The sequence below is a fragment of the Schistocerca serialis genome, chromosome 1, assembly GCF_023864345.2.
Source record: "Schistocerca serialis cubense isolate TAMUIC-IGC-003099 chromosome 1, iqSchSeri2.2, whole genome shotgun sequence".
In the NCBI taxonomy this organism is placed as follows: Eukaryota; Metazoa; Arthropoda; class Insecta; order Orthoptera; family Acrididae; genus Schistocerca; species Schistocerca serialis.
Genome location: NC_064638.1, coordinates 66,993,638 through 67,018,603, shown reverse-complemented (window position 1 = coordinate 67,018,603; position 24,966 = coordinate 66,993,638). Strand labels below are relative to the sequence as shown.

General features: G+C 38.9%; 1 protein-coding gene across 2 annotated transcripts in view; it reads right to left on the bottom strand.

The window, feature by feature from the left end:
• LOC126461503 (lysosomal alpha-mannosidase-like) overlaps window positions 1-24,966 on the bottom strand; it is a 111,719-nt gene that overhangs the window by 84,149 nt on the left and 2,604 nt on the right. The window contains exons 1-3 of one of the 2 annotated variants that reach the window (XM_050096001.1): window positions 23,301-23,454; window positions 17,648-17,750; window positions 17,339-17,420 (exon numbers count right to left, since the gene is read on the bottom strand). In XM_050096001.1, coding sequence (XP_049951958.1) covers window positions 17,339-17,420; window positions 17,648-17,750; window positions 23,301-23,393 — 278 coding nt within the window. In that variant the 5' untranslated portion in view covers window positions 23,394-23,454. Of the gene's footprint in view, window positions 1-17,338; window positions 17,421-17,647; window positions 17,751-23,300; window positions 23,455-24,966 lie in introns of those variants that run through there. The other variant, XM_050096002.1, reaches the window with a different exon arrangement.

Here is a 24,966-nt window from a genome sequence, read left to right as displayed (position 1 = left end):
CTATTCATGGGTCGCTTAGAGGATGCCATCTTGGTTACCCAAGCCTGCCAACCCAAAGTTTGGTACAGATTTATTGATGACATCTTCATGATCTGGACTCACAGTGAAGAAGAACTCCAGATTTTCCTCTCCAACCTCAACTCCTTTGGTTCCATCAGATTCACCTGGTCCTAGTCTAAATCCCATGCCACTTTCCTTGATGTTGACCTCCACCTGTCCAATGGCCAGCTTCACACATCCATCCACATCAAACCCACCAACAAGCAACAGTACCTCCATTATGACAGCTGCCACACATTCCACATCAAACGGTCCCTTCCCTACAGCCTAGGTCTTCGTGGCAAATGAATCTGCTCCAGTCTGGAATCCCTGAACCATTACACCAACAACCTGACAACAGCTTTCACATCCCGCAACTACCCTCCCGACCTGGTACAGAAGCAAATAACCAGAGCCACTTCCTCATCCTCTCAAACCCAGAACCTCCCACAGAAGAAACACAAAAGTGGCCCACTTGTGACAGGATACTTTCCGGGACTGGATCAGACTCTGAATGTGGCTCTCCAGCAGGGATACGACTTCCTCAAATCCTGCCCTGAAATGAGATCCATCCTTCATGAAATCCTCCCCACTCCACCACGAGTGTCTTTCCACCGTCCATCTAACCTTCGTAACCTCTTAGTTCATCCCTATGAAATTCCCAAACTACCTTCCCTACCCTCTGGCTCCTACCCTTGTAACTGCCCCCGGTGTAAAACCTGTCCCATGCACCCTCCCACCACCACCTACTCCAGTCCTGTAACCCGGAAGGTGTACACAATCAAAGGCAGAGCCACGTGTGAAAGCACCCACGTGATTTACCAACTGACCTGCCTACACTGTGACGCATTCTATGTGGGAATGACCAGCAACAAACTGTCCATTCGCATGAATGGACACAGGCAGACAGTGTTTGTTGGTAATGAGGATCACCCTGTGGCTAAACATGCCTTGGCGCACGGCCGGCACATCTTGGCACATTGTTACACCGTCCGGGTTATCTGGATACTTCCCACTAACACCAACCTATCCAAACTCTGGAGATGGGAACTTGCTCTTCAATATATCCTCTCTTCCCGTTATCCACCAGGCCTCAATCTCCGCTAATTTCAAGTTGCCGCCACTCATACCTCACCTGTCATTCAACAACATCTTTGCCTCTGCACTTCCACCTCGACTGACATCTCTGCCCAATCACTTTGCCTTTACAAATGTCTGCTTGTGTCTGTGTATGTGCGGATGGATATGAGTGTGTGTGTGAGTGTATACCTGTCCTTTTTTCCCCCTAAGGTAAGTCATTCCACTCCCGGGATTGGAATGACTCCTTACCCTCTCCCTTAAAACCCACATCCTTTCGTCTTTCCCTCTCCTTCCCTCTTTCCTGATGAGGCAACAGTTTGTTGCGAAAGCTTGAATTTTGTGTGTATGTTTGTGTTTATAAGACTGACAACATTGCAGAAGATCACTCATCATTTGGACACTGCATAACAAAATATAAGCTGTCGTATAGTTCAGAACCGTCTTTGTCTGCCTCACACTGGCAGCCCCACGTGTCACACACCACAAGCAATACAGATTAGCACGATAACAATAATAATGATATTAGGTGGTTGGTACATTTAACATATTTTGTTACTACAATCATCAATTCTTTCATCATTTCCTGTAGAGCCCTTCATTAAGGTGCACTTTGAGTGATGTGTAATAATTGCAGTCGTAGGTAAGGCAGGCGATGAACTATGGAACATTGGCAGGACACTGAGAAAATGAAGGCAGTCTACAAATGACACTGCTTTCAAATTGTATGTACATATCATCTTAGAATATTGCTAAAGTGTGCGGGATTCATACGAAACAGGCCTAATAGGGAGTATTGGACATACACAAAGAAGGGCAGCACAGATGGTCACAGGTTTGTTTGAATCACAGAAACATTATAAAAGCTGAATAGGCAGGCACTTGAAGATAGACACCAATTATTCCCTGAAAGTCTACATACAAAGTTTCAAAAGCCATTATTAGGTGAAGGATGTAGAAATATTCTTCATTTCTCTATGTATGATTCCTTTAGGAACCATGAAGACAAGACTACACAAATTAAAGCATGTACAAAAGCATGTAAGTGGTCATTCATTATTCATGTGCTACAGTCACATGGTACCACACAAAGTACTCTCTGTGATGCACTTCACAGTCATTTACAGAGTATATATGTAGATGTACATATGTCCAAAGAAGCTGCTGGTGAAGTCTAATCGCTTAGGCTTGACTAATAATTAAATATCATTTGGCTGCTGTATTTGTTCTTAGGAAGGTTATAGAGCCACAACTGTGAGATGAGTTGCTGAATTTTTGGATGCACCAATTAGAGTGTGGTTAGCTAGTACTCTTCATTTAAGGTATACAGGGTGCTACAAAAAGGTACGGCCAAACTTTCAGGAAACATTCCTGACACACAAAGAAAGAAAATATGTTATGTGGACATGCGTCCGGAAACGCTTACTTTCCATGTTAGAGCTTATTTTATTACTTCTCTTCAAATCACATTAATCATGGAATGGAAACACACACCAACCAGCGTGACTTCAAACACTTTGTTACAGGAAATGTCCAAAATGTCCTCCGTTAGCGAGGATAGATGCATCCACCTTCCGTCGCATGGAATCCTTGATGCGCTGATGCAGCCCTGGGGAATGGCGTATTGTATCACAGCCATCCACAATATGAGCACGAGGAATCTCTACATTTGGTACTGGGGTTGTGTAGACAAGAGCTTTCAAATGCCCCATAAATGAAAGTCAAGAGGGTTGAGGTCAGGCGAGCGTGGAGGCCATGGAATTGGTCCGCCTCTACCAATCCATCGGTCACCGAATCCGTTGTTGAGAAGCGTACGAACACTTCGACTGAAATGTGCAGGAGCTCCATCATGCATGAACCACATGTTGTGTCGTACTTGTAAAGGCACATGTTCTAGCAGCACAGGTAGAGTATCCCGTATGAAATCATGATAATGTGCTCCATTGAGCGTAGGTGGAAGAACATGGGGCCCAATCAAGACATCACCAACAATGGCTGCCCAGACATTCACAGAAAATCTGTGTTGATGACGTGATTGCACAATTGCATGCAGATTCTCATCAGTCCACACATGTTGAGTGTGAAAATTTACAATTTGATCACATTGGAATGAAGCCCCATCCGTAAAGAGAACATTTGCACTGAAATGAGGATTGACACATTGTTGGATGAACCATTTGCAGAAGTGTACCCATGGAGGCTAATCAGCTGCTGATAGTGCCTGCACAAGCTGTACATGGTACGGAAACAACTGGTTCTCGCGTAGCACTCTCCCTACAATGACGTGGTCAATGTTACCTTGTACAGCAGCAACTTCTCTGACACTGACATTAGGGATATCGTCAACTGCATGAAGAATTGCCTCGTCCATTACAGGTGTCCTCATCATTCTAGGTCTTCTCCAGTCACGAGTCATAGGCTGGAATGTTCCGTGCTTCCTAAGACGCCAATCAATTGCTTCGAACGTCTTCCTGTCGGGACACCTTCGTTCTGGAAATCAGTCTCGATGCAAACGTACCGCGCCACGGCTATTGCCCCGTGCTAATCCATACATCAAATGGGCATCTGCCAACTCCACATTTGTAAACAGTGCACTGACTGCAAAAGCACATTCGTGATGAACACTAACATGTTGATGCTACGTACTGATGTGCTTGATGCTAGTACTGTAGAGCAATGAGTTGCATGTCAGCACAAGCACTGAAGCCAACATTACCTTCCTTCAATTGAGCCAACTGGTGGTGAATCGAGGAAGTACAGTACATACTGACGAAACTAAAATGAGCTCTAACATGGAAATTAAGCATTTCCGGACACATGTCCACATAACATCTTTTCTTTATTTGTGTGTGAGGAATGTTTCCTGGAAGTTTGGCCACACCTTTTTGTAACACCCTGTATATGAGAACTGTCATTAACTGTAAAAAAAAATGTGCTGCAAAATGGAGGGAAATTTACAGATAATATTATTACTTGTCATGCCCCCAACAGGAAATTACAATCCTTGAACAACAGACAAAGTGACAAAATCTACAAGGAACAAGGACATAATGAGTGTAAACCGCCCTAGGCCTAAGGAGGCCTCTACAAGATGTATGTACAACAGGCCACAGTTCAACATGCAGTTGCAGGCATAGACTATAATCAAATGTACGGTAAATATTCTCAATTTAGGGAATTGTTGGAAAGGGCAATATCTTTCTGCACTTAAAGTTTATAAGTACTGTTTCATAAATTAATTATGGAATCCATTTTGTCAAGTTTCATTATTTGTAGGAAAAATCTTATTCTTTTGTTTTGTATTATTATTGATGGTGTTGCAATGTTTTGCTATGGTCTTAATTCCAAGGCTGATATGCTTACACATATTTTTAAATAGAAGTATGAACCATGTTATCTACAAGATTTATTCATTTATTCTGCACCCAAGTATAAGATCTTTTATACTGTGTGTTTGTAGTTCAGTTTGCTACAGTATGTTTGTAATTCTGTCCTTATTTCTTGATCACACTGCCTTGTTGAGCATCCCAACTGTTCTTCTCCTTGCGTAGCTGTAATGGAATTATTTTAGACAGTATGAGCAGAAATGAGGCACAGATGAAGAATGAGGGGTTAAAGCATTATGCCTAAGATGCTATAGAGATTTATTGGATCATAGATAAGTTGAAGAAAAGTTCTTAGAAAATTCTCTCATGTTGTCAGAAAGTCTGCTATCATACTTTACATACTTACACTCAGTACTGTTGTGTGATATAAACTTCTGGGATACTGCAGTTAAAGTCAAGAATATGTTTATTTACAGATTCACGTAGTAAGAATATTATGTTGGCCTTAATGTGATAATTGAACATCTTACAGATGACTTTCCACAGCTCTTGGGATTCTCGTACTTACAAGACAATACATGTACTCTTTACTAGTAATTGAGATTTTTTTAATAAAAGATAGAAGAAGACCATAGTTGTAAATATTTTCATGTATTATTGTTTTTCTGACATGTTCTACATCCTGGAGGATCTCCTCACTACAGATCAATTGGAATGAAAATAAAGCTAATGTAATCTAATCTAAGTAATTATTAAAATTTTTAACCACAGTACTAGAAGCAAAAGTAGTTTCCATATAGACCATAGAAGATCTCCATATTGAGTTCAGAACTGAGTCTTATAAACAGGTGCAAAAGTTTGTAGCATGTAGCCAGCAGAAATCAACAGTGTCTGAAATCACTCAAGTTGTATTACATACTCAGTGTGAAGTATTAGACAATGGCATCATCTGAGTAGTGTAATAGGAGGAGCAGTGGCTGTTTTCAAACCAGCTGCTGTACTACTTGTACCATTAATAAGCCCCTCGTGCCCTGATACTTTATAGTGATTGCAGCAAATGTGCAGAATCTGATAGTGAGTGTAGTAAATTTGTTTTTGAAAGAAACACAGTGAAAAGTATGAAAGTAAGATACAACACCAGGTCCTCAGTAAAAAGATGTAATGAACCTCTGAAAACTACTGTAATGAAGTGTAATGAACTCCCAAAAACTTAAGAAAAAAATACTGTTATAAGGAAAACAGGCATAGTTCACAGTGCGAATATAATCACGGCAATGCAAATAGTAACTCTTTCAATGAATTTCGTAATTCTTCTACAAAACATACACCAAAGTGCAATGTGACTTTACTGTCAGATACCCATGGAAGGAATCTTGCTGAAATCCTAAATAACTCATCAATCATCTTCAAGTGAGCAGCGTTGTGAAACCCGGCACGAAAACCAAAAACATCGTACAAGGTGCCGACTTGAAATGTAAAATGTTGTGAAGCAATGATTTCATAGTTTGTATAGGTGGTGCAAATAATGTGGGAAGCAATGGAGCTGGTGACAGCATTGAAGCGCTGAAAAATTTACCTGAAGAAAATAAGCGGAAAAACACGGTAGTCACTACTGTCCTGCATTGGTATGACCTGATCAACAACTCATGTGTAAAGAAGGAAATAAGAAAAACAAATATTAGAATTAAGGCACTCTGTCCAAACTATGGAAATTGTTCAGTTCTAGTTATAGGAAAGTTGGATGGAGGTCAACACACTAACTCCATTTCATTTGAACTATAGAGGTAAATGTTATTTGTGTGAAAAATTAAATCAAATAATAAGAGATAGGATCAAATTGGAAAGCTTTATACGAGGTGCTATACAAAATTTTTGGGACTGGTGCTGCCATCTGTTGGAAACCTTACCTTTGGACTAATGGTAACCATCACCCTCGAAGTAGTTCCCATCCGCAAGTACACACCAGTCCCAGCGCTTCTGCCACTGATCAAATGTTTTCTGAAAGTTCTATTCTCTGAGGGCATTTATCAATGCCAGCAATGCTAGTTGAATCCTCTCTAGAATGTTGAACTGACTGCCTTTCAACTCGAGTTTCAGTTTTGGGAATAGCGCCAAGTCGCAAGGTGCCAAATCTGGCAAGTACAGTAGGTGGGGTACAACCGCCATGTTGCTTTTTACCAAAAAGGTCCTGGTGAGCAAGAATGTCTGAGAGTGTGCATCGTAATGATGCAGCAGCCAGTTCCCTTGATGCCAAAGTTCGGGCCATTGTCGCTGCACATTTTCACGGAACTGCTGCAAAATGTGACAGTAGTACGCGGTATTCACTGTTTAGTTGGGTGGGACGAATTCTTTGTGCACAATTCCCTCGGTATCAAAGAAACTGATGATCATGCTCTTCACTTTGCTCTTCACCTGTCTCACTTTTTTGGGTCTTGGAGAGCCCGGGCTCTTCCACTGGGAGGATTGTTGCTTTGTCTCTGGGTTATAACCGTAAATCCAGCTCTCGTCACCAGTGATAACCTGTGACAAGGAGGTTGGATCATCAGATGCGGTCTGACGAAGGTCCATGCACACTTCAACATGCTGTGCCTTCTCATAGGCAGTCAAGATCCTTCACACAAATTTTGTGGCGACATGATGCATGCCCAATTCATCAGTCAACATTCGTTGACATTCCCCATAACCAATACCCACTTCATCCGCAAGGTCTTGAATGGTTTGACATCGATCCACACACACCATTTGTTGAAATTTGGCAACAATGTCTGGCGTTGTGTAGCTAATGGGATTTCCAGTGTGAGCATCATCTTCGATGTCTGTACGGCCAGCCCTGAACTGAGCATGCCCCTCAAACACACGTGTACGGCTCATGCTCTGTCCCCAAACACTTGTTGAATCATTGCGAGGGTCTTCATAGCACTTTTCTCGAGATTTGCACAGAATTTGATACACATGCGCTGTTCTGTTCGTGGATCCATCGTAAAATCGCCACACACCAAACACAGAGTATTACGGAAATCACTGTGGACACGCAACATGTCCTCCCAGCTGAATGCCATTCCGCACACTGACTTATCAGATATGCAGCTTTCACTACCTAGCGGTGCAAAAATCTACTACTCCTACTTTTCAGATGGCAGCACCAGTCCCAAAAATTTTGGATTCCACCTTATATATAAAAATAGTTCGTTCACAAGTGAAAGTAGTCCTACAGAAACTTTTTTAGAGTAAAACAGCATTCAGCATGTGTACATGAAGGCAAAGTACTTGACAACAACATCATAAATGACAGTAAATTCAAAATATCACAAAAAGTCCAACATATTATCAACAAAATAGAACAAATTGATAAATTTTTAAGTGTTAGTAGCCCTCATATTTATCTCGCGAATGAACTAGGATGCAAAACTGAAGAAATGTATAGCATTAATTGAAGTTATTATAAAACTGCCAGTGTCTACTGCAGGAAACAACAAAAATGTGGGGGTGTAGTTATTTATATCAAAAATAATGTCCAGTGCAAAAAAATTGATTGGGTAGATAAACTTGCATGTGAGATGGTCCTTGAAATAGCTGAAATAAGAATAAATCTTAGAAATAGCAGTTCAATAATAGCTAGCCTGTGCAGATCCCCTAACAGTAACATGGAAGAATTTTTCTGTCATTTAGAGGAACTTGTTTGCAAATTCTCACCTCATAAAAACAGACTGTAATAGTAGGGGATGTGAACGTAGACTCCTTAACGAATAGTATAAATTATCTTAGATATATTTATATTTTACAGTCATATAATTACAAACATGTGAATTCAATACCAATGAGAAATGCATGTGACTCTCAGACATGTATTAACCATGTTATTACAGACTTAAAAAAGGAAGACTTTGTAGTTAAAACTGTTGAGAAGCACATTTCAGATCATAGTGCATTAGTCCTATAGCTTCATACAGAGAAAGAAATAGTATCTGATGGGGACCTCTTTACCTATAAAAGAAAGCTTGACTATCACACATTAAAGGAAACCCTGGCACACATAAATTGGCATCCGGTAGGCCTATATGAAATAGAAGATATTAATGAAAAGTGGGACAAATTTTATACAACATCAACCAATTGTCTTAATCAAGTGTGCCCAGTGTTCAAAGTACTAGAGAAAACTTACAGTTCCAGCAATCTTAAATTTCCCCCTAACATGATGAAATTAAAGGATGATATGAAGGATTTATTCAGAGTGAAGCAAAATTCACGCACTCAGGCTTCGCAGCACGACTCCTCACATGCCAGCGATAAAAAAATGTCTGTCACAAAATTTTGTCTGGTGAGTACATCTGGTAGAAAAAGGACATTGAGGAGTGGCAATCTGGCAACACTGTAACCAAATGTATGGTAACTACCTCTGCCAACAAATGTTATTTATGCTATACAGATGGTGCAGTGGACAGAGTTTTGGATTAGCATGCAGGAGGTCGATCGCCAACAGCGTTTGCAGTGGATCCTCTAGAAAACATTTGCACTTACTTACTACAATTGTAGAAATGGAAGACTGGTCATCTTTGAAAGAAGCCCTTTCCATGTCATGGGCATGAATTTGTTCAGACTAATTCATCTACTAGAGGTGAAACCTGTTTTCTTCGTACCATGCTCCAGTGTTCCCATAGATTAGTACCAACTATTATTCTTGTCTCGTTCAGGTCCATTACATTTCATTTGGGCCTTATGTTACCAGTAGGACTAGCAATGTGCTTTGCGAATAATGGCCAAACTCGGTTACTATTTGTTTGTGTTATCACCATGGTCCCACTAATTATGACTTTCAACACAGTCTGATAACTGCATGTTGTTTAGTACCTATCTCAGTGCATTATTATTATTGTTATTATTATTATTCTATCATTGGGATTGTGGAAACATCATCTCTATTACTGTTAGGGAAACAGTGTAATTCGAAACCGAACATTTCACAATTAGCGGTGTAGGAATGAATTATGCAGAACAATATCTGTCAGAGGGGTAATGCTCATTAGGTGGAACAGTGCACAGGACTGACAGTGTGTTTATACTGTATGCACTGCCCGCCAGATAGAGATTAGTTGCGAGCAGAGTAATGCGCCTGTGACAGACACCAATGTATATGCGTACACGTATCTAATTTTCTCATTGTAAACCTCTAAACCAGTGTGGCAGACATATCACATACACAAACGATGAATATGTGGATATGCTTCTGGTCCTTGGTGGATCTGATAACCAGCCTGGTGTTACCACTTGTGAGTGTGCTGCTAGATTCTTCAGTGATGCCATCCAGATGAAAATGTGTTTCGTCTTCTGAAAATGCGCCTTCAGGAGTCAGGTTCTCTCCTTCCACCATTGTGAGACAGAGTTCATCCACAGACTTGCCATTCTCCATCTACTGAGGAAGCTATTCTGGAGGTCATACACCAAGAACATCAGTGAAGTACATGTAGCGTAGCAAGGCAGCCGCGTGTCTTGCAATGCACGGTTGTTAACATGCTGCACCACTTTTATTAAGCTTGTATCCTGCAGACTGCCTTCAGTGGATGCAATTCTGTGAATTGTTCCAACAACAATAGGAAGCCAACAATGACTTTGTGAACACTGTAATATGGTCAGATGAAGCAGCATTCACTCGTGAGGGTGCCTTCAATATGCACAATGCCCACCATTGGTTTGAGGTTATCCTACATGTCACCTGCAACTGTGAATATAAATTTCACTTTGGTATCAATGGCTGGGCTGGAATATAGGGAAGCAGGTGTTTGGGCCCCTACATGTTGCCTGTCTGGTTGACTGCATGAATATATCATGCACCCCTCTCAAACTAGCCGCGTGATGTGCTGCAAGATGTTCCACTGTATGTTCAGCAGAGGATATGGTTCCAACATGATGGTGAATCTCCACACTCTGGAATTAATGTGTGACAGTATTTGGACAGAACATTTCTAGGGAAATGGCTCAGACATGCATATCTGGTTGTATGGCCACTGTGTTCACCTGACCTAAATCCCCTGGATATCTTCCTTTAGGCACACCTGAAGGAGCACGTGTATCTACTCCGCTGACGAATGTGGTAGTGCGTGTTCATGCTGCTCTTGTTACTGTGGACACAGCTTTGCTGTGAAGTGTCCAGAGCAGGTTGCACAATGTTTGGACATGCAGGGAGGTTGCTTTGAGCATCTGTTGTTCTGAGGACAATGTAATCTCTTGTGAAGGTCATGCAGTCATTAATAGGGTCATTATTATTGTCACTGGTTGCTAATATGTGACATCTACACTCCTGGAAATGGAAAAAAGAACACATTGACACTGGTGTGTCAGACCCACCATACTTGTTCCGGACACTGCGAGAGGGCTGTACAAGCAATGATCACACGCACGGCACAGCGGACACACCAGGAACCGCGGTGTTGGCCGTCGAATGGCGCTAGCTGAGCAGCATTTGTGCACCGCTACCGTCAGTGTCAGCCAGTTTGCCGTGGCATACGGAGCTCCATCACAGTCTTTAACACTGGTAGCATGCCGCGACAGCGTGGACGTGAACCGTATGTGCAGTTGACGGACTTTGAGCGAGGGCGTGTAGTGGGCATGCGGGAGGCCGGGTGGACGTACCGCCGAATTGCTCAACACGTGGGGCGTGAGGTCTCCACAGTACATCGATGTTGTCGCCAGTGGTCGGCGGAAGGTGCACGTGCCCGTCGACCTGGGACCGGACCGCAGCGACGCACGGATGCACGCCAAGAACGTAGGATCCTATGCAGTGCCGTAGGGGACCGCACCGCCACTTCCCAGCAAATTAGGGACACTGTTGCTCCTGGGGTATTGGCGAGGACCATTCGCAACCTTCTCCATGAAGCTGGGCTACGGTCCCGCACACCGTTAGGCCGTCTTCCGTTCACGCCCCAACATCGTGCAGCCCGCCTCCAGTGGTGTCGCGACAGGCGTGAATGGAGGGACGAATGGAGACGTGTCATCTTCAGCGATGAGAGTCGCTTCTGCCTTGGTGCCAATGATGGTCGTATGTGTGTTTGGCACCGTGCAGGTGAGCGCCACAATCAGGACTGCATACGACTGAGGCACACAGGGCCAACACCCGGCATCATGGTGTGGGGAGCGATCTCCTACACTGGCCGTACACCACTGGTGATCGTCGAGGGGACACTGAATAGTGCACGGTACATCCAAACCGTCATCGAACCCATCGTTCTACCATTCCTAGACCGGCAAGGGAACTTGCTGTTCCAACAGGACAATGCACGTCCGCATGTATCCCGTGCCACCCAACGTGCTCTAGAAGGTGTAAGTCAACTACCCTGGCCAGCAAGATCTCCGGATCTGTCCCCCATTGAGCATGTTTGGGACTGGATGAAGCGTCGTCTCACGCGGTCTGCACGTCCAGCACGAACGCTGGTCCAACTGAGGCGCCAGGTGGAAATGGCATGGCGAGCCGTTCCACAGGACTACATCCAGCATCTCTACGATCGTCTCCATGGGAGAATAGCAGCCTGCATTGCTGCCTAAGGTGGATATACACTGTACAAGTGCCGACATTGTGCATGATCTGTTGCCTGTGTCTATGTGCCTGTGGTTCTGTCAGTGTGATCATGTGATGTATCTGACCCCAGGAATGTGTCAATAAAGTTTCCCCTTCCTGGGACAATGAATTCATGGTGTTCTTATTTCAATTTCCAGGAGTGTAAGTTCTCATATTACATTTAGTATAAATAACAAGTAGATTTTTTGTTATTGTACTGTGCTATCATCTTTAGAATCTCGAAATTGACATTGTTTTTGTAGTTATTCTGTCCTATGACAGGCCATTTGTTTCAACTGTCTATTTCTTATTTGTCTAACCACGTATTTGTTATGTTCAGCGTTACAAAATGTTGTAAATTTAGGATACATGCGACCTAAGAAACGGTGTATATTACAGTATGAAATGTCAGAATGAAATTAGCAAATAAAAAACAGTGCACCCCAACCCAGGATCGAACCTTCAACCTCTGTGTGCTAACCCAAAACTCCATCTGCTGCACCATCTGTACAGCATTACTAAGTTCTGCTGGCACAGGTAGTTACCTTACATTTGGTTACAGTATTGCCAAATTTCCACTCTTTAATGTCCTTTTTATGTGAGATGTACTCGCTGCACAAAATTTTGTGACAGACACTTTTTTATCACTGGCATGTGAGGAGTCGCACTGTGAAGTTCGAGTGCACCAATTTTGCTTCACCCTGTATATTCATTTTAGAGACAGCAAGCTGCAGTACTTCCAATTTAGATACAAAGCCTGTAGAAAAACCTATAGGGAAGCACGTAAGACACTAAAAGCACAGATGTATGCTGAACAGATGAGGCAATCTAGTAATGTTACCAAAACAGTGTGGAGTATAGTAAATACGGAAAGAGGAGGGATCTACAATGCAGTGGGCAATAACATAATAATAATAAGTGACAATGAAAAATTGCTGAGTGACCCAAAGGAAGTATGTGACAGATTCATAGACCAGTTTAGTAAGATGAGTAGGGAGGATGTGATCGACCAACCACAGGTGCTAATTTCCAGTATTGTAAGTAATCCATTCTTCCTGAGGTGTGATACAGAATTGGAATTCCTTAAAACCATTTCCAACTTAAAAGCAGATACATCCAGTGGCTGGGATGACATCTCAGCAAAATTTCTGAAAAAATGCAGTAATGAATTAATAAAGCCACTAAAACATTTAATAAACAGCTCTTTGAGTCAGGGGTCATTTCCTGACCTGTTAAAAGTCACTGAAATAAGACCAGTGCATAAAAATGGAATAACTACAGAAATACAAAATTATAGGCCTATCTCATTGACATCAATACTTAGTAAGCTGTTGGAAAGGCTACTTCTTGATCTATTTGAATCATTTTTCTGTAAGTACAATCTATTAAAATGTCAGCATGGTTTCAGGAAGGGTTGGTCTACAATAACAGGTGTAGCTACATTTTTGCAAGTGGTACTGAATAAACTCGATGATAGAAACAAAGTTATTGGCACCTTTTTAGACTTATCCAAGGCTTTTGACTCTGTAAATCATTCTGTTCTTCTACATAAATTAGAAACTTATGGGGTCAGAGGAGTAGCTTTAGATTTGTTAAGATCCTACCTTGCTGACTGGAGACAAAGTGTAAAGCTGTAGCATACAACTGGGAGACATACATAAACAGTAACATCATCTTATAAAATTCTTAACTGTGGAGTCCCTCAGGGAAGCATTATCGGGCCTTTTTTGTTTATTGTATACATCAATGACATAAAAATTCACAAAATTCAAACCTAGTAAATTATGCTGATGATACCTCCTTCATGAGTTGGGGCTCTACAAAACAGCTAGCAGGGCAAAATAATCCAAAGAACATTAGCCTCATCACAGACTATCTCACCAAAAACAAATTGGCACTAATTAAGGACAAGATAATTCTGATGGAGTTTCTGCTAAATTATAAATCAAGACAAGTGGATACAGAACCAGAGCTTTCAGTTGAAATGACTGATAAACATAAATTCCTGGGTATTATAGTAGACGAACATCTTACATGGAAGGAGCACATCAGCTACATGTAAAAAATCTCCTGTAACACCTACCTACTAAAACACCTTTCTAACATAATAGCACAACCTGTTTTATGACAAATCTATTTTGGAATTATACACTCCCACCTGCAGTATGGTATAGAGATTTGGAGTGGGGCACCAGCGTTATACATGGATAGGGCTTTTAGAGCCCAGAAAAGAGCAATTAGGATAATAGCTGATATTAGTAAACATCAGTCCTGTAAAGAATATGTCATTAAGTAGATTAGATTAGATTAGATTTACTTTCATTCCAATTGATCCGTAGTGAGGAGGTCCTCCAGGATGTGGAACATGTCAGAGAAACAACAATACATGACAAATATTTACAACTAAAACAAATAAGCTAATGTACCATTCCACAGGTCCCAAGTGGAATGATCGTCATTTTTTAATGAACACTATATGAAAGAGTTTTTTTACAAATACTAATGCACTGAATTTAAAATAAAAAAGTTTTTTATTTATTTATAAGCTAATAAACATGTAATACAACTACTGTAATACTTATTTACAATGAACACATTACTGCACTGAAATGGTGCAGAAGTTAGATTATACTTACACACACACACACACACACACACACACACACACACACACACATAAATTTTCAATGAACACATTACTGCACTGAAATTGTGCAGAAGTTATATTGTACTTATATACAAATCAGTTGGTTTTACTAAGAAATTCATCAATGGAGTAGAAGGAGTTGGCCACCAATAAATCCTTTAGGCTTCTCTTAAACTGAATTTCATTGGTTGTTAAGCTTTTTATGGCTGCTGGCAAGTTATTGAAAATGTGTGTTCCTGAATAATGCACACTTTTTTGTACAAGACTAAGTGACTTTAAATCCTTGTGAAGATTATTCTTATTTCTAGTATTGATTCCATGAATTGAGCTGTTGGTTTGAAAAAGTGATATATTTTTAATGGCAAATTTCATTAAGGAATAAATATATTGGGAAGCAGTAGTTAGTGTCCCTAGTTCCCTAAACAGGCTTCTGCAGGATGTTCTTGAGTTCACACCACATATAACTCTTACTGCATGTCTTTGTGCCCGGAAAACTTTAGCTTGGCTTGATGAATTACCCCAAAAAATAATTCCATATGACATTATGGAATGAAAGTAAGCATAGTATGCCAGCTTTTTCATTTTTATATCCCCTATGTCTGACAAAATTCGCTTTGCAAACAGAGATTTGTTAAGACGCTTCAGCAGTTCTGTGGTGTGCTCCTCCCAGTTGAATTTATTATCAAGCTGTAATCCCAAGAATTTAACACTGTCCACTTCTTCTATCTTCTTGTCATCGTATGTTAGACATATACTCTTGGGACATGCCTCACAAGTTCTGAACTGCATGTAGTGTGTTTTTTCAAAGTTTAGTGACAAAGAATTGGCTAGGAACCAGTGATTAATGTGCACAAATATTTTATTGGCTGATCTTTCTAAGACTACACTTGATTTGCTATTTATTGCAATGTTTGTATCATCGGCAAACAAAACAAACTTGGCATCTGGTAATGTTACTGATGAAAGGTCATTGATATACACATACTAACAGTGTATTTATTCTTTGTTCTCAGAACTATACTGTTTGTAAAAGAAAGTATGGAGCACAGTGTAATCTATACAAGAAAAAGAGAGGATTACCGCATAAAATTTAGTAATAAAACAGCAACAGATCATAGTCCATCTTCTGCTGTAGGACGTTTTTATAACAGATTGCCAAATAATATAAAATTGTTAAATGGAAACATATTTAAGACAAAATTAAAGCAACTGTTGATTGATAGATGTTTGTCCTCCATCAAGGATTTGTAACATTGTTGTGTATAATTTATGTTTACTCCTAAACTTTTTAAAAATGTTCTTGTGTTTGTAAACAAACTATGTCCACGACTGTTAAGTTATTATGGACAAATAAACCATTTTATTTATTTATTTATTTAAGAATGAAAGTCCCATGTATAAAAAAGCTACAGACGTATGATTACAAAAGAGTTAATGTATTAAACATTTGACAGAAACATGAGAAACATTATGGCTGAAGACACACAAACCTAATTATGCTGATTTTGTCAGCCTGGATTATTCACCAATAATGGAAAAGTCAAAGCCAAAACCAAAAATGTTTGAAGTGTTAGAAGTCACTAAGTGTTCTGCATTTCACACACTGGGTGAGCATGGTCTGGATAATATGTGCTCCACTTTGAGAAACTTGACAGTGTGCTAAACCATTAACATAAAATTGTACATGTTAGTGAGTTAATTATTACAGCATTTTAAATTTTTAAATTTGGTCAATTCAGACACAGAAAATTAAATTTTGGTTGCCATTACGTTTTGGTGAAGATGCTGTCTGGATGAATGAATAAATTAATAAACTACAACAATGATATATGTAGTAAAGTATCACAAAAGACATGTAGGCTTTATTAAAAAAGATTTATGCAAAACTCAGTTACACATGATGAACTCTCTTATGCTTTTGTAATTTGTTGTTGTTGTTGTGGTCTTCAGTCCTGAGACTGGTTTGATGCAGCTCTCCATGCTACTTTATCCTGTGCAAGCTTCTTCATCTCCCAGTACCTACTGCAACCTACATCCTTCTGAATCTGCTTAGTGTATTCATCTCTTGGTCTCCCCCTACGATTTTTACCCTCCACGCTGCCCTCCAATACTAAATTGGTGATCCCTTGATGTCTCAGAACATGTCCTACCAACTGATCCCTTCTTCTGGTCAAGTTGTCCCACAAACTTCTCTTCTCCCCAATCCTATTCAATACTTCCTCATTAGTTATGTGCTCTACCCATCTAATCTTCAGCATTCTTCTGTAGCACCACATTTCAAAAGCTTCTATTCTCATCTTGTCCAAACTATTTACCGTCCATGTTTCACTTCCATACATGGCTACGCTCCATACAAATACTTTCAGAAATGACTTCCTGACACTTAAATCTATACTAAATGTTAACAAATTTCTCTTCTTCAGAAACGCTTTCCTTGCCATTGCCAGTCTACATTTGATATCCTCTCTACTTCAACCATCATCAGTTATTTTGCTCCCCAAATAGCAAAACTCCTTTACTACTTTAAGTGTCTCATTTCCTAATCTAATTTATCTAAGTAAAAATGACTCTATAGTAGCTAGCTGCAAATTACTCAAAATTAAGCTAGGTGTGGAGAATTTATTGAACCATTTCATGTCAACTCTCTGTATTACACTTATTTTAAAAGTTATTTTTCCTGTTTCTGCATTTCTACTTTACCTTCGGTCAGGATCATTCCTAAGTTCATTCAACATGGTATCTATTATGTACTGTACTCCTGCTCTTTGTGTTGCCTGTTTGCCTGTAAAATTGAAAAGGTTTATTTAATCAAAAAGTACCACATTTTTAAAAACATATTCTTTTAATGTATCTGTGTTAATGACATCATCTATACTGCAAACACTAAGATACAATGACAGACATGTTATTTTCCTTTTGCAGTGTTATTATGTGAAGGATGTTATCAAGTATTGTTTGCGAGTATTCATCCACCAGAAAATGTTTTCTGATGCACAACAAAAAACTTACTTCCATAGTAGTATTGATCAACTGTCTTTAGCCATCCCACATCATCATGAGAATGAGGTATGATATGAACATTAATGTAGCCTGGTTTAGTTGCATGGCATGCCTGAAACAAGAAATATTCAGAATATAACAAAATAAATAACTTCTAAACACACTGCTGTGTGTGAAAATTGCTAGTCAAATGGATAAAACTTGTCAAATACGTTACTTACTAAAGAAGGTCATTTTGTCTCATTCTGAAGACTAGAAAGGACTTTGTCATGGAGAAATTGGTAAGGTTTGAAGCTCTTATATGCAGCAATTACAGTTGATTCATTCAGTTGTTCTTTCAATCATCATGTTTAATAGATGTCATCAAATGGGAACCTTCAGTGATACGGAACATTGCAAGGTATTCATTAACCAATAAATTGAATGATGCTCTGGAGAAATTGGTAAGGTTTGAAGCTCTCATATGCATTAATTACAGTTTATTCATTCAGTTGTTCATTCAATAATCATGTTCAATAGATGTCATCAAAAGGGGGACCTTCAGTTATATGGAACATTGCAAGGTATTCATTAACCAGTAAGGTGAATGATGTACTGGAGAAATTGGTAAGGTTTGAAGCTCTCATATGCATTAATTACAGTTTATTCATTCAGTTGTTCATTCAATCATCATGTTGAATTGATGTCATCATGAAGGGGAAACTTCAGTGATATGGAATGTTGCAAGGTATTCATTAACCATGATGCACAGCAACTTAGCCTATGTACACTGTTTTAACAATAACATGTCACTTTACTGCTTAGTACTACGTGCACTTTCACCAGCTAAATTTAACCTGTTAATTGAAGGGAAAAATCCAGTACTTTATAAAAAAAAAAGGTTACTGTTCCCTATTTAGATTTGTTAGTTGATATTTATCTTATATTGGTAGTTTAATATAGACTTGATTACATTGTTATTTTTCAAAGAAGATACTTACCCAAATCTGTCAATATAGAAGTGTGTGTACAGTAGTATCTGTTTGTAATGCAGCTTTAAACTGAACACTGCTACTTGCCATGAAGCAAACTGAACTCGCCAGTCTTTGAAACTAAGCTAGATAATTTGTAGGAGTGGCTAAAGATGTAAGTTTTTAATTTTTTTAATTGGTAGGGATTTCAAAATTCTTTTTTTGTGTTAGATGATAGTTTATTGAATACATTAGGAACTACATAATTCCACTCTGCATACTACACACAGGGACAAAGAGTACATGAAAGTTTTATTTGGGCCTTGTCCTATGATTGTGCAGTCACCAATTGAACCTGATTTTTATTACTGGCAACAAAGACAATTAAGGATCATGCTTGTAATGTGCACAGAGACTTTTAAACTAAAGGACTTCCAGGGCATGTGAACATCCTTCTGTAATTAGTTACCTCATCTGACGGAGTGATTTATGTATGGACAGATAGTTTCTGTATGTGTTCCAACAACAGCATATTAGGTGAAAATTTATTCTGCTCACTACGAAAGTATCGCCAGTGAGGGAGACAAGTTTAGAATTTAACGTCTCGTTGACACAGATATTATAAGAAGTGTATATGGAGATAAGAAACGTAAGGGTCTAGGTTTGCATTATACCAGTCCTCCCCAATTCCTTAAAAAGTCTAACTCCAATGTATAAAACAGATTCTAACTTCTAATTACTTTACTTATCTTTCAAATACTCTCTTTCAAATTCTCAATGTGGCAGGGGTAAAATACAGGGAGCGATAGGCTATTTACAATTTGTACAGAAACCAGATGGCAGTTATAATAGTCCAGGGGCACGAAAGGGAAGCAGTGGTTGGGAAGGGAGTGAGACAGGGCTGTAGCCTATCCCCGATGTTAACATCATGCTGTTTAACAGCATGTAAGGCATTTATGTATGAAAATACTGGAATGTGATGATGTAAAAAGACAATCCCCCCTGTCCCACCGTTTCCTCTCAGGGAAAGGAAAAAATATAGTTAAGTGTATATTTTTCAAGAAAAGATTCAAAAGTTGGTATTACATTGGCTTTTAACAGAGTCAAAACTGGAGCTTTCTTATGGCTACTTACAAGTCACCATTTATCTTCCAAATTATTAAAAATACTCCATACCCTCAGGTCTTTCCCCATCTCTAAAAACTATTGCAGGGTCTCCTCACTCAGTGTATTGATAAATAGGAAGAATTCAATAAATATGTATAAAGTGAGAGCCTAAGTGCACCTTGTGTCACCTCAATCCATGACATTAGGCACTGCAGTCATTATAGGTGCTCAAGTTTCAGCACTTATAGACTGGGAAAGAAATCCTTATGATACATACTGTTTCCAGTCACACTTCAATCTGAATTGTCCTAAGTCATAAGTGTGTGGCTGTCATAACAGTATACACTTATCAGCCAGAAGATTATGACCACAGACCTACAACCTATACAAAACTGTCCAGGTGACAGCAGCATTACCCGGCAAGAAACGACTACTAGTCAGACAGACACATGGTGCATGTAGTATCAGTGAGTATGCTGTTCTTGTGTAGAATGGGGAAGGTGCACAATCTATCTATGTTTGACTGAGGGCATATTGTGATGGCCCAGAGGTGTTCGAAAAGTGTTGTGATGAGCATCTTCGACAAATGGTTGAACCAAGATGAAACCAAATCCGTATGTCTTGGGGTTGAGCAGCCACCCATCACTACAAACGTTGGACTTTGGAGGCTGAACAGGCTGATAAAACAGGGCAGGTGGCGAACTTTGATTGAACTAACATCAGACTTCAGTGCTGGACAGAGTACAATGTGTCTGAACGTACAGTGCACCAAATACTCCTACTGATGAGTGTCTGCAGTTGATGACCCATGCACTTGCCAATGTCAACTCCATGACATCAGCAATTATGACTGAAATGGGCATGTGACCACTGGCACTGGATGTGGGTGCAGTGGCAGAGCATTGCATGGTCTGATGAATCCCAATGGAAGTGGCATTTTTCAGCAAGATAATGCACCATGTCACAAGACCAGGAGAGAGAGATGTAGTGGTTCCAGGAAAACAGTGGGAAGTTCAAGTTGATGTGCTGACCCCCTTCTCCCCTCCCCCCCTCCCCCCCACCCCCCCACCCCGCACCCCCTCTGCCCCAAATTACAAGATCTGAACCTGATCAAACACATCAGCGATGTGATCGTACGTGGCATCAGAGGTCATTGCCTCCTCCATGGAATTTACAGGAATTAGATGACTTGTGTGTGCAAATGTAGTGCCAACTCCCTCCAATGACCTGCCAAGTCCTACCATACCATGATGCATTGAAACCATTATCTGTGCCAAAGGTGGACATATCAGCTATTATGTATGTGGTCATAATGTTTTGGCTGATCATTGTATGAGAAATCTTTTGCAAAGGTCACTGTCATACATTACTTACATAGATTCCATTACTTGAGGTTGTACTCCAGCATTGAATTAATGCCATGAGCATTGTTCAGAAGTCCATCAGGGCTGTGATAGATATTCTTAGTGTGTGGTTATCAGTCTTTTGTGTGACTGAATAATGTAACCAAAAAAAGCAATGTTTTGCATGCTGGTGGCCACTTTTCTATTAGTTATTGTACTTATTTACAGTAATTTTAAACTTATAAGATGTGTTTTTTAGAAATAAAATAAGCATAACAGGCTATTAGTTATGGCAGTGTTACCTTCTGGTACTGTATATAAGTAATTATCTCTAGTTCATTTGTATCTACATCAGTTATCTGCAAATCCTTATAAAGAATATGGCAAATTATACTGTTTATTGTGCTGTTTAATGTTTGTTCCATTCAGTTCAGGGATGGAGCAGGGAAGAAATGACTGCATATTTGCCTTAGTGTGAGCTGTTACTAGTCAAATTTTATTTTCATGTAGACTATAGGAGCAAAGCAGTCCTGTACAAACATTTGATGTCTCCTATTACATCAATCATATATAGATCCCACACATCTGGGCAACATCCAGTATGGGTCATATTGGCGATTTAGAAGTAATTTTTCTTCAGATAGCCTGAAGTTTCCTAGTATCTTAATACTGAAGCTCATCATTTAGTTTAGTACCCTTGAATAGGACTAAGTGATCAGTACATTGCAGATAAATGCAGTGTTGCAATCTGTACAATATGAATAACTGAGTGAAACTATTTGTGTAGTCACAATTTGTTCCTCTTTCATATCTGGTGAGAGCATAACTTTATAGTGCTCTTCATATAGAGTTCATTACCAATCTTTACACAAAACTCATATCTTGTCAAGATCTGATTCTGCATATTTGTAGAAAAGGTTGTAACATTTCCTTGTATATAAACATATCAGCAGTCTGCTATTGCAGCTGAAATTAAAAGTATTTCATCAACACGTAACATGATCAGTATTGGTTGTACCACAGTCTTCTGGGTGACAACTGCAATTACTTCTGGGCCTGTGAACAGTTCTCTGTTCAGGATAACATTCTGCATACCATCTGCCAAGAATTCCTGAACTCAGTCACAGTCTGGTTAGATATCTCATGTAGACAAATTTTCTTGAGTATGCATCAGTTTAGTAATATGTAAAATGCTTCTTTGAAAGTCAAGAAATACTAAATCCACTGTGTATTGCTTCCTCCCGTGACTTTTAGAATATTATGTAAAGAGTGTGAGTTGTACTTGCAGGATAGTTATCTTTCGGAACCCATGCTGTTTCCTGGGACTAAAGTCATTTTCTATTGTGTTATATTTGCTAACTTATTCCACATTCCTTAAGATTCTCATATGTTGTGGGAGGATAAACAGCTTGCAACATGTAAGTGAAGGATGTCAATAAGGTAGTGTGCCCTACTATCTATGAATGAATGAATTAATGTGTTTTCTGTAACAAACTTTCCCATGGATATCTAAGAAGATATGAATCCATGTTAACACTGCTATAAGCATAATGACTAGAGTACAGACAAAGTTTGGTAATTCTGAGACTGAAACTTAATTCAACAGAAAAATGAATACCAAAACTTCATTTTAGAAAAACATTCGGAAAAGAAACATATGGTGCATTGCCATCTTTTAAATGTTGTATTGTTGTAAAGATGAATGTATAAGCTATTCTTGCTAGTGATTCTGTGAAGCAGCAGTGAATACTGAAGTTAACACATATAGTTTCTAAACAGAATATCAAACTGAACTGACTGTCAAGTCCCAATGATTTGTTACACATACCTTCACCATGAAACAGGTAACCATAACAAGTGGGCAACATGACTCACAATTATTTAAAAGAGCACTACAAATAAGCTACTATACTACTGTCATATACTGATTGAGATCTGCCTTGTGCAGAAACCTTGATCAGATCTTGAAGAACAGTATGGTACAGTGAAAAGTTGCTTCTACCAAGTTCTTTTGCACTATTGTTACTGCATGGGAGCACAATACAAGTGATATTACATGCACCAAAAAGAAAGAATCTGGGGCAATATCAAGATTCATTTTATTTATAGTCTACAAAAATCAACATAATTAGGAAACTGCTGTTTAATATACATTATGTTGTAATGTACGCTGTAAAAGTACAACTTGCAAATCTCCGTGTATTCATAATTTCTACCTCTACATATTGCTACAGCTAGATTATAAATGAATATCTTGCTTACATTGTAACCACATGTAGACTCTTCTTTGGCATTTTTGACAGGAAGAGATGTTGTGAAAATTGGTAATACTAATAATATTAATATTAAATACATGTTTATAAAATTTACACTGATGGTTGCTCAACAGCTGGTCTTGTTCCAATGAAATCCTTTTGAAAAGTTTGATATACTTATACTGGAAGCTTATCACCACAAAGTTAGCACTTGAACTCAAACATCAAATGACCCATTAGGATTATCTTATCATTGTCACTTAGTGTAACTTTTATCTGACATCTTGTTTTGTACTTTCCATAACAATCAGAAAAACGTACCCATACAGCACACTTCTATTTCAATATTGCACAATTATGTGATCATTTCATCTTACAACATGTACCTAATTTTAATTAAATTTATACTATGGAAAAGAGGATATTTTTCTCAGTTTAAGTTGTGTCAATAACTAAAGGAGAATGTTTCATATCTGAAATTCTGGAGTAGAAGACTATATTCATGCAGTAATGAAGCTGTTTTTTGAACCCATAATGCTGGAGTTTATTTTTGACATCAGGTTTATGTTATATAATAATACATGAAACTGGAATATGAAAATAAAAAATATACATCAAACTTATGATTCCAATATCAATACACTGTAGGAAGTGTCTATTAAGAAACAAATAATCAGCATGGAAGGTTACCATTTATAGAACTTTCTTCATTACTGCTCAAAGTGTATGTCATCATTTTTATCACAACATGATTGTTGCTAATAACATCCAGTTCAATAATGAATTTGGTGCTATCTGGAGTTTGATTACCTAAAGCCATCTCTTTAGCCACACAGAGGTCTTCTTTATAACATAATTTCACATTTAATAGCCTAAGAGCACTACACTATAAATATTACAGGTACACTGCACACATTTGTTTGGAAGTAGCTGTGTCCTACCCATTTTCTTAAGCTCTATAATATGTCAGTCAGTTGCTACAATAATGCTGCAATATTCTTTGTATTTAAATTGAGAAATGTCTTGCTAATAGCACTTAGAACAGAAGTATTATTAAGTGTGACTAATGGAGAAGCACCTAGTATTATCCTTTGTTTATGTATGCTGTTAATGTATGCTGTAGTCATATCAGAATCACCTGTCAGTTGAGGATTCTCATGTAATTCCTTTTTTTTTCAAAGATGCAATCTTATTTAACATTTGCAATATCCTTAATGTATCATCCCATCTAGTTAATAGCTGCATTTATACTCTTCTAGTTTGTTTGGTATGGAAAATGTATTTGCTTGACTCATTGTCTCATTTTGCATTGATGAATGATGTTAATCTAATAACTTTTAATGATATGTGAATTCTCACTAGCTGTTCTCTTATTGCATTTATCTGCTGTCTTTTTATTGCTGTGATAATTCTAATCCAGTTGTATTTTTATTGTACTAACGCCTTGTTATATTGGTTTGATTCCTTCTTTTGTTCGTGAACTGCAAGTCCATTTAAATTGGTTTTTTTTAATTTTTTAGGCATAATACTTTATTTTTCCAGTTTCTCTTCTAATTCTAAGTAAATTGTGATTATTTAACTTCGTCCATGAGTACATCTACTGTTTGTAGACACAACTTGTAGAAGGTCACTATCTGTGCAAGTGTCTATGGATTAATTGTATTAGTGCTGAT